Source organism: Watersipora subatra, chromosome 9 (assembly GCF_963576615.1).
Source record: "Watersipora subatra chromosome 9, tzWatSuba1.1, whole genome shotgun sequence".
NCBI classification, from domain to species: domain Eukaryota; kingdom Metazoa; phylum Bryozoa; class Gymnolaemata; order Cheilostomatida; family Watersiporidae; genus Watersipora; species Watersipora subatra.
Window position 1 is genome coordinate 37,182,264 of NC_088716.1, and position 11,188 is coordinate 37,193,451.

An 11,188-nucleotide genomic window follows, 5' to 3' on the forward strand; every position below is an offset into this window, starting at 1 on the left:
CAGCATTGAGGAGTAGGGCAGTATTGAGGAGTATGGCAGCATTGAGGAGTATGACAGCATTGAGGAGTATGACAGCATTGAGGAGTATGGCAGCATTGAGGAGTATGGCAGCATTGAGGAGTATGGTAGCATTGAGGAGTATGGCAGCATTGAGGAGTATGGCAGCATTGAGGAGTAGGGCAGCATTGAGGAGTATGGCAGCATTGAGGAGTATGGCAGTATTGAGGGGTATGGCAGCATTGAGGAGTATGACAGCCTTGAGGAGTATGGCAGTATTGAGGAGTAGGGCAGTATTGAGGGGTATGGCAGCATTGAGGAGTACGGCAGCATTGAGGAGTATGGCAGCATTGAGGAGTATGGCAGCATTGAGGAGTATGGCAGCATTGAGGAGTATGGCAGCATTGAGGAGTATGGCAGCATTGAGGAGTATGGCAGTATTGAGGGGTATGGCAGCATTGAGGAGTATGACAGCATTGAGGAGTAGGGCAGTATTGAGGAGTATGGCAGCATTGAGGAGTATGGCATCATTGAGGAGTATGGCATCATTGAGGAGTATGGCATCATTGAGTAGTCATGCTCACTTACTCTTAACCGCTGCGCTATCATAGTGTCAGCATACTTTTAATGATCATACATTGACCGATGATAGTTCAGTTAGCTGATCAGTATAGCCGTACATTCACTGGTCATGACCTAATGTTTACCTACAGAATGTATATGGTAAATAAGTTAGGTTATGAATAACTTTCCTGGTACCATCTCACATAACTTGCAGTGATGTTTAAAGTTTCACTGTGCATGGTGCTGCTTTCTTTTATATTTTATCACTACAGACTCTTTGTTCTAGAACATTCCATATCAGACTCTTTGTTCTAGAACAATCTGACAATGACGGCTGTTACTCCTGTAAAGAGACCAATTCCCTCTCCCAGTCTTGCGCATAGCAAGTTTACTCCACTCCTTGATGAAAGACATGGGTTCACACTTACCAAGTATGTTATTGGTTTGTTTAGACACTTGATAAAGTTATCTGGCGTCAGATTGGTTAGTTTAACAGCTTTTCTACTATTGACAGGAGGTGATTGGGTCACGGTGTTTTTATATTATACCTCGTTAGCCTGTCACATTTACGGTTGGTCAATTATTTGTACAAGTAGATGAGGCTACGCATGTACAGTAATTTCTCACTACATTGAGGATCACCTTTCGCGGTTTCAGTGCTTTGCTGTTAGACAATATTCGTTAAAAATTAAAGTTAAATAATTAAACATGGAAAACATGAAAATGTTATACATACATAAAATACATTTACAAATACGGCTTTCTTCCCACAATGAATCTAGTTAATCATCAGCACAAATATTTAGGCCAGATTAAGTCAAAACTGCACCCGCACTATGTAAGTGCATTCTTTGGCTTAAAATATTTGGACTTCAGTTGAAATATAATCTGAAAGTCAATCAATAGACCGCCAAACATGTATTTGAAGGCCACCTCAATTTGAACGCCGCTATAGGACGAGGGGTGAAAAATAAAGCGCCACCCTTTATTTGAAGGCCACCTTTATTTGAAGGCCACCTTTATTTGAAGGCCACATATAGTTGAGAGTCATTTTGACATTCAACTAATTAGTAATCAAAGATGCCTAAAGAGGCATATTGTATTAAAAGACCGGTGCGATTGATTTCGCAATATCAAATGCATTGATCACGCATCAAGCACGTGAATAAACACCTGGATCATGCGTATTCTTAGTTTGAGCCTACTACATTTAGGCCTTTGCATTCAATTGAAACGTTTCTACCGCATAGTTGTGTAGTTCCCGTAGTTCCTCAGAGCACTACGTTAACATACCTATGAACTTTGGCAGAGTTCAAGCCCACACCAACCCGTAGATGCTAATCGTCAAGTCTTTCAAGGGATATAGGCTGACCAACGCTCTAGACGGCTGTGAGGATAAAAAGCTTATCGTTTCAGGTCAGATAGCCCGATTAAGAATGAACCGGAATGTTTCCGGCAAGCGCGGACTAATGCTGGCATTACCGAAAAATGACACTCAAATATTTTATGCTAATGAGCAAGTTCTAGAGAATGACGGGGACTTGCAATAGCAATGTATCATTTGATTTTCAACAGTAAACATTTTATTACTTACCAGTTATCATCATGTTATCCCACGACCAAACATGAGCAAAGGGAATGTTTGGGAGCTTTATAATAAATGCATATGCGCACACAACTCCCGAAAAATTATTCGTCAACGGTCGTTACCAAACCCTTGTACAATAATCCCATCAAAAAATTTAACCATTTTGTGTGGAGTCATTTAAGTATAATAATGATACAAAACACATATAAACATATTTAAATATGTTACCAAGTCTTTGCAAAGTTTCTGCAATATCCTAAAACTAACCCATTTGATCGGATTATACATAAATACACAGATTAATTTGGCCTAAAATCGCGATAAAACTTGACAAGAATTTTTTAATCAAAATTAAGACCGGCCAATGAAACGCTGATAAGGCCATGCGACAAAGAGTAGAACCATTAAATCGTGCGCCTTTCACGAGAAAAGCGTGCACATTTTACCAGTCTATGGCATTGTCCAATTGCCGAAGGTTTCTGTAATTATTGTAGAAGTACTGAAAAGTAATCATTTCTTTTTTGCTGATTCTACCCGACTCTGACATTTTGGACATTTATAATGAGTACTTTGGTATTCTAACTGATGTCCAAAGCAGTGAAAGTAAAGGAAATGACGATGATCTAACAATATTTGATTGTAAGAATAATTATTCGGTTTTATAGGATTATTATATGATTTAATTATAAAAATATTTATTTGAATTTACAAGATTGAAGTATATAGTGACCGATGGTTTGCAATATGTTACTGTTATTATTTTTCTAAAGATTTTGTTGATGATACTGTGGCTGTGCCCAATATCGCGGTACTGCCAAGCCGTTTTTAATATCTGCAAATTTCATTAATAGGCCTACATTTTCTTATAGATTTACATCTATTTCTATGATGACTAGCTAAAATCTGTTCAGATTTTTAAATTTAGCATAATTTTTAGATATAAATACAGAAATCTAGATAAATATCACAATTTCTTGATATTGGTTGCTATGACCAATGACATATACCCCCCCCCCCCCGCCTCTGTATATTAGACAGCAGCTTGCCATTTTACTTCTAATATTGCATTTCTTCTATTGCAGGGACAGATATAAACATAATCTTTTCCTTTCATTATTGCTGTTTTTTGTACATAATAACACCCAGTACATTACAGCTACCGTTACAGTTATCCTATTGCACTGCAGTGTCATTTGACTGCTAATATTGCATTTCTCAACCATCAGTACCCTTTCTTTTTTCAAATATCACTTTGGTTGAGGGCTGTATGACAGTGGAATTTCTAGTTTGTATTATAAGTCCTGTATCATATTTCTCATATCATAATTGTATGTTGGTTGTTATTTTATCGTTTGTTATTCGTTAAATAATTTTGTGTTAGAGAATTTTATGATGGATGTTATGTTATTGTTCGTTAAATGAAATTTAACTTTCCAAAAATCATTAGCAGCTAGTTAAAAAATTGAACGTCACCCTTTTATTGAAGTTCACCGCTATTTAAACAACATCATAAAAGAAGGGTTGAAAATCAAACATCATGGCGTTGAAATAAAAGTTTTACTGTAACGTCAGTTTACTTAGTTATTATATAGGAAATAAATACAATATGTTTAAAAAGCAGTTTAAGTGTTCTGGTGTTAAAATTTTGGCTAATACACATACTTTAAAAAGATATTCTCTATTTCACAGATCTTCGCTTGTACAGGGAGAGACTTGTCCCCGTGAACCGCTAAAAGTGAAGGGTTACTGTAGTAGGTGTGACAAGAAGTCAATAAATTTTGTTAAGATCGCATAATAAATTTCAATCCTTTGTTTTAGGAATAATGAGAGTTGTCTACTCTGTCAAGTTGCTAAATCAGGCTTTTTACTGTTTTGTATGCTAAAAATATAAAGTTTGTTGGTAGACTAGTTACTGGAAGACTTAAAGGTTGACTTGCAACAAAATTCACATTACAGATATTTGATATGAAAAGATTCAACATGTCTTACACTGTTGTGTTGTAGGTGCAAAATATGTGGAAAGGTGATTACAAGCTCTTAAAAGCTCAAAAACGAACAGAAAATCGCAGCCACGCAAGACCGCCGTAGTTTGGATTCTCTTTCCAAAACGGCTCAAATGTGACGTAGTTGTGAGAGATGGTTTCTGTTTACACTTTCATGCAACCTTATTCGTCGAAATATTTTCACAAATATACTTTGTGCATTCAATGAAACCATGTATATTGTTCTTACACGTCTGTTTTATCGTCATCGTAACGCAGTCACTTTTAGCAGTGATATCCTATAACTTACTGTAAAAATTCGTTTAATCTTTTAGCCTTAGCTTGAAGAAGTACATATCATTGTCTGATAATCATGACTAGCCTGTTGGTTACTTGTGATAATCGAAAAGTGCTGCAGAAATTATTTGTGAAGTATTGGGTCACATGATCAGATTACGACTTGCCAATTAGACCAAACCGAAACCAAACTGTAAAGTAGCGAGCATCTATATTTGATACGGGGTCTTCGGTAAAACCCGAAGTGTTTGTCATAAACTAGTGCTACGATAAGTTTTATATTGAGCTTTTTATTGGCCTTTCAATTCACGTGAGAACATCACGTGACAAGACAATAACCAAATTTCATGGCTATTTCATGGCTACGTCATCGAAATAAAGAGATTCCAATCTACGGCGGCTTTTCGTTTTTGAGCTTTTAAGAGCTTGTAATCACATTTCCACATATTTGGCACCTGCAACACAACAGAGTAAGACATGGTGAATCTTTTGATACCAAATAACTGTAATGTGAATTTTATTGCAAGTCAACCTTTAAGAATGATGTGCTTAAAAACTGTTAAATAAAGAAGAGTTGCCCTTCAGTTTTATAGTAGTTCAGACTTGCTATTTGAATTTGTTCCTTTATCTCTAAAGAACCCAACAGTGTTTGCTAAAGGTCTGCTAAATGGGCGTATGGCCAACCTAATGCTCTGCCATTCAAAAATGAGAGTTCTAAAATGAGGCATACGCGATTGACTTCAAAAGCTTTCCATTGAAAGTTTACTAGTTTGTACTTTCATGTAGCTGAACATGTACAGCTAGGAGTGTTCAAGTTTTACATGGGGATTTGTATGGTATTCTTTGGATATGATTGGTTGTTTGTGACAGCGCTGATATGGAGGGGTCTTCATCGATAGCTGAATCGGAGCAACTTCGGCAGGAGCTGAAGATTGTTGACACAAAGATTGGCAGAGTTGAGGACGAGGCAGCTCGAGAGGAGCTCACGGACATTGAGAGGATGATCAAAGGACTAGAGAACGGCAGCTCTTTGAATTAAAAGTGAGTCGTAGGCAGCCTTCACAATCGCTGACGAATATATTGCAGTCTTATATAAGCTGTCAATGCTAATACTAAACATGATAACTCAGTGAAGTGTTAAGTCTGCTTGTCTTTGTGGTGTACAGCCTAACAGTGATGACATGATGACAGGATTATAATATTGTTACTGATAAAGTTTTAGTTAATGTTTTTTAGCAACACGCCCTTCGACTGGTTATTTATGGTCCAGGCATTCCAAGTTTTTAAAATGTGGTCATGCGTTTTAGTTTACGCTCTAGTTATCCTCTATTGTATCTGTTCGCATTCTTATTAGCAATAAATAATGGAGGCTTTGTGTGTATCTCTATAAATATACAGGCCTGTTGATTTTAAAAGTCTCTCAAATGAGTGTGTCTGTGACAACTCTGTCACTGTATCACGTAAAAACCTCTTAAAACTGTTTTGAAAGATTCAGCATGAGACTTTTTTTTCTGCAGCCTCCTCTAAAAACGCTGGAATGATGAGCTCTTGTTAGTATAACAAGTTATCAGTAACGTTTCAAAGGATCTGAACGCTAGCATCTTCTGTAGACCAAGACTTCAACTTCGATAATATGACCAGCTGCAAACCTATTGTTGTTTCTAATCAAGGTTTTTGGCTCATCAAAATACCCAGTGTGGTCACGTTTAAACTGAAGTTGGATGACTCCCTTAATAGACTTGCACCCTGTGTTGAATCTTTGGTTGATCGAGTTGGATGACTCCCTTAATAGACTTGCACCCTGTGTTGAATCTTTGGTTGATCGAGTTGGATGACTCCCTTAATAGACTTGCACCCTGTGTTGAATCTTTGGTTGATCGAGTTGGATGACTCCCTTAATAGACTTGCACCCTGTGTTGAATCTTTGGTTGATCATTGGTTGATCGAGTTGTGATACAGATAGATTCTCTCGAGTGATTGGCTATCAAGTTCTGATACCCAAATATTCTCTGGAGTAATTGGCTATCAAGTTCTCGTACCCAATTATTCTCTGGAGTAATTGGCTATCAAGTTCTCGTACCCAAATATTCTCTTCAATGATTTCCTATCAAATTTTTCATCACACCTGTACTCTTCCGCACGTGTCAGAAAAACATCAATGTCTTTGACTTCACTGTCACACTAAGTAGGCATATTTAATTCTCAGGAGAGCTCTTCTAAAAAATAATCATTTTCAAATAAATTCAATGAATTTATCTGCATCAGCTAATGCATAACATAAAGCTAGCCAGCTAATGCATTACATAGAGTTAGCCAGCTAATGCATAACATAGAGCTAGTCAGCTAATGCATTACATGGAGCTAGCCAGCTAATGCATTACATAGAGTTAGCCAGCTAATGCATTACATGGAGCTAACCAGCTAATGCATTACATAGAGTTAGCCAGCTAATGCATTACATAGAGCTAGCCAGCTAATGCATTACATAGAGTTAGCCAGCTAGTGCATTACATAGAGCTAGCCAGCTAATGCATTACATAGAGTTAGCCAGCTAATGCATAACATAGAGTTAGTCCACCAACTTGTGGCAATTTTCTACTTTTGAACAAATAATGCTAGTTACGGGGTTCATATTTCCCAAGTCGTTGTCTATATGCTTTGCATACATGCAAATAATTTTGAAGCCTTTTTCTCCTAAGGTGATTTTAGAAGTTTATCAATGCAGCCTATTCATTGTTTTGCAGGAAGTCTAGAGGCTACATCTAGAGATCTTTTAATATGCTAAGCATCAACTAAGCAACTGTTGATGACCCTAGCCTCCTCCACCATGTTGATTTAAGCTCTACCCACACCATAGCTTCTGTTGAGACTTGGATATACAGAGCACCTGCTCATTGCTATCAACTGCCACATGAATGACACCAAGTCATGCTGTTGCATGAATGGCATTACATATGGAAATGGCATTTTGCATTTCATTGAATCCCTATATTTTTGTACAGAGATTGCATCTCGTTTTAAACATATTTCATGGCTATTTTTGTTATAAAATGCTGATATTTTACTCTATTAGCCAGTGTATTTACCAACATTTCACGCTGGTGTAATTTTTGCTGTTGTCATACTTATATGCAGCTTTATGATAGTTTTGTGTAAGTGCGGTTGTGACACCTGTCTCATGCTGTCAGGTGGACATTGTGACATGTATGTGATTTAGCCTGGATGTCACGAAAAATTCATGTATTTTGTCTCTATTATGTTATATTTGACTGTTTTACCTTCTATACTTACTGAATACAAGAGTGGCCTCTCATACTTCTTTAAACTCTCTTCAATTCAAAGAAGTGAAATTTAATATTTGTTGTTTTACTTCGTGTTTAGTTCATTTTTAATTATTAACACAGCTGTATGACAGACTGTCACACAGTTTCAGTCTATACATCTGTGCTCTGTTCTTTGAATGATAAAACTGGACGAATTTTCTCTTCCAAAAACTGTCCCTTACATGGCTTTCAGTATGCATGGCAGTCAATTCAGAACTTCTGTGTTAATAGTAGCCTTGTAAGAAAAATAATAATAAGTTATTTGTCATGTAACAGCACCTATAGTAGATTTACTAAATCGGTGCAACTAATATGAATTCCTTTTAATCTTTAAGAAGGTAACTATATTAAATATTTATTATTATAAAAATTTGTCCCACGAGCAAACGAGGGGAGCGAAGTGTGGGAGTTTTTATGATAAATGCATGTGCACACAACTTACGAAAATTATTCATCAACAATGAGACGAACCCTTTGCTAGAAATTTCATCAACAAATTTAAGCATCGTTTTGTAAAGTCGTTAACGTATAATAACGATACAAAACACATTTAAACCTATTTGAATATTTTACCAAGTCTTTGTAAACCGTCGGTATTATCTTTAAACTTACTCATCTGATCGGATTATACCCAAATAGACAGATTAATTTGGACGAAAACTGCTACAAAACGCTTGAAAAGCTCGGGTTAATAAAAGTTAAGACCGAAAATTGAAACGCCAATAAAGCCGTGCGACAGATAGTAGAACTATTTAGCAGTGCGCATTTCACGAGAAAACCGTGCTCATTTCATCAGTCTATGGCATTTTTTACTTGTAATCGAATTTATTCGAAGGTTTCTGTAATAAACGTAGACCGTTTGAGGCGTAGACCGATTTACAGGTACGAAATTGTGGTACACAGTTTATCAGCCTGTGTTTTTTGTCCAATCATCGAAGGTTTCATTAATTGAAACGTTAGCCGAAATTCTTTACAACTTATGTACAAGCTAGGGCCAAACTACAACGCCCCTTCATGACGAGAACATTTTTTATTTTGCTACAGTTTTAGACGCGTGAATGCTCCTACTCGCTTTCTGTTAAAGATCGCTTATCAAAACCATTCTACATTCAACGCAACCAACTTTCAAACTATGTATGATACACAGTAGCTTGCCATTTTACTTCTAATTTTGCATTTCAGAGTTATAATAAACATATTTCTTTATTGTTGTTGAATTACATACATTACAGTAAATTAGGTCTACAGCTTTATAACACTTTTATAACAGCTTTTATTTTGCTGCAGTTTGCAGAAATCTTCGAGACGCATGAACGCTCATAGGTTTTCTATTATTGCTGTATTACTATATTAACAATATTGGTTATTTTAATAATATCAGTGCATTTTACTTATAATATTGGCCAACATTGCATTTCTCCTATTGCAAGAGAGAGATATAAACGTGTAATATTTTCCTTTCATTGTTGTTGTTTGTCATGACCAAACACTTTTTAAATGAATTTTCTAAAAATCTATATAAATACCACAACTTCTCGATATTGCTACCTATGACGTTTTGAAATGTAAACAAAATTGTGTATTGGTTTTTTATTATTACTATATTAATAACATTGATTATTCTAAGAATATCAGTGCATTTTACTTCTAATATTGGCCAATATTGAATTTCTCCTATTGCAGGGGGAAAATATAAACATCTTTTCCATTCATTATTGCTGTTTGCTGTATATAATACCACCCACGCCCAGTACATTACAGCTACCATTGCAGTTATCCTATTGCACTGCAGGGCCATTTGACTGCTAATATTGCATTTCTCAACCATCAGTACCCTTTCTTTTTTTGCCAATATCTCTGGCCATCTCTTTGGTCGTGGGCTGTATGACAGTGGAATTTCTAGTTAAAATAAGATTACTTTAGAAGTTTTGTGAAGTCTAACTTGCATGCTAACTTAATGTGCATATATGGCCATATATATAACAACTAGCTGTACCACCCGGCGTTGCCTGGGTAATAGAAAGTCTAAGGACAGAAAATTGATATGTCCTTAACAGATAATAACATTTACCATTCTAACTTTCAAACTACATACCATGGGAGAAGTGTTTTCTGTAATTGAAATAAATTAGGAGAGAAAACAACTGTAAAAGTTTTCAAACTTTGTCAAACTGTAACTTTCAAACTTTATATCATGAGGGAATGATTTTGTGCAGAACAGGTTCTTTTCTTTGGATGTATTAGACAATTTGCAACTTCTGAGAATATATGTATTTAACAAATTAATAAAAAAATTTGACAGAATATGGTAGTATTTTGTGGTTGAAATTTTATTAGAACAATGTCTGCCAAAAATGGTTGAATCAAAAATTAATAAAAAGGGCTGGAAACTAACTAAGTAATAATAGGTAACCGTGATAGGACAATGAATAATGGTTAAACTTCAAACAGATATTAAACTCAAATTATGTTTAAAAAATGCAAGTTGCAATAAAAACGATAACGGAAAAAACTGTAAAAACTTGTATTATAAACTTCAAAAGTTATACAAAGTTTATAAATGTAATAAGAGAATGTAAATCTATATATATATATATATATATATATATATATATATATATATATATATATATATATATATATATATATATAATAACTTTTGAACTTATATATATATATATTTCTCAAAGTATGTAAATGTATGTAAATATAAGAGAGTGAGGAATATCTGATACTAACGATAAATATTACAAATAGTCTTACATTAACCTTACAAATGATTGTTGTAAAATGTGAAAATAATTATGAATTACTAATTGGTTAGGTTTAGAAGGAAAGATGTGAAAGCTAATACACAAAGTGAGCACTGATAGAAAAAATTTTGAAACACGCATTTCACGAACAAAACATTTGGCTGGCTGTTGAGGAAAATAAATAGCGCTTGTTACTATACTATAATGCTATTAAAATAAACGCTAATTAACAAAATGAATAACATTTAACAAAACAAAAACAACTGTAAAGGTTTTTAAAATTTTTCAAGCAACTGTAACTTTCAAACTTCGTATCATGAGGAAAAGGTTCTCAAACTACTGTAAATTTAAAAGTTCATAACTTTCAGCTTTTAATAACGTACAGTTCACCCTATTTTAGCGGAACTGTTCTAGCGTTGCTAACCGAGTTTTTCGAAATCTGAAATAATTTTTCCCATTAAAATAAAATTATGTAAATTTTAATCCGTTCCAAGATGAGGAAACAATAATGAAACAGCAAAAAATGCAACAGATATTTGCATCAAAAATCGTCGGAAAAAAATAAATATAAACAGCAATGGCCTGTTTACTTTACACCTTTAACTTAACATCTTTACTTAACAACTGTAACTTTCAAACATCATATCATGAGGAAAAGGTTTGAGCAGGACAACTAAACTAAAA

At 35.0% G+C, this 11,188-nt stretch overlaps 1 protein-coding gene across 1 annotated transcript in view; it reads left to right on the forward strand.

Annotated features, from left to right (window-relative positions):
• The window catches only part of LOC137403996 (roquin-1-like), a 66,020-nt gene extending 58,283 nt beyond the window's left edge, over positions 1-7,737 (forward strand). The window contains exons 22-24 of the mRNA XM_068090150.1: positions 877-992; positions 5,299-5,469; positions 7,173-7,737. Of these exons, the coding sequence (XP_067946251.1) occupies positions 877-992; positions 5,299-5,467 (285 nt within the window). The 3' untranslated portion in view covers positions 5,468-5,469; positions 7,173-7,737. The remainder of the gene's footprint in view (positions 1-876; positions 993-5,298; positions 5,470-7,172) is intronic.
• The last annotated feature ends 3,451 nt before the right edge of the window (positions 7,738-11,188 follow it).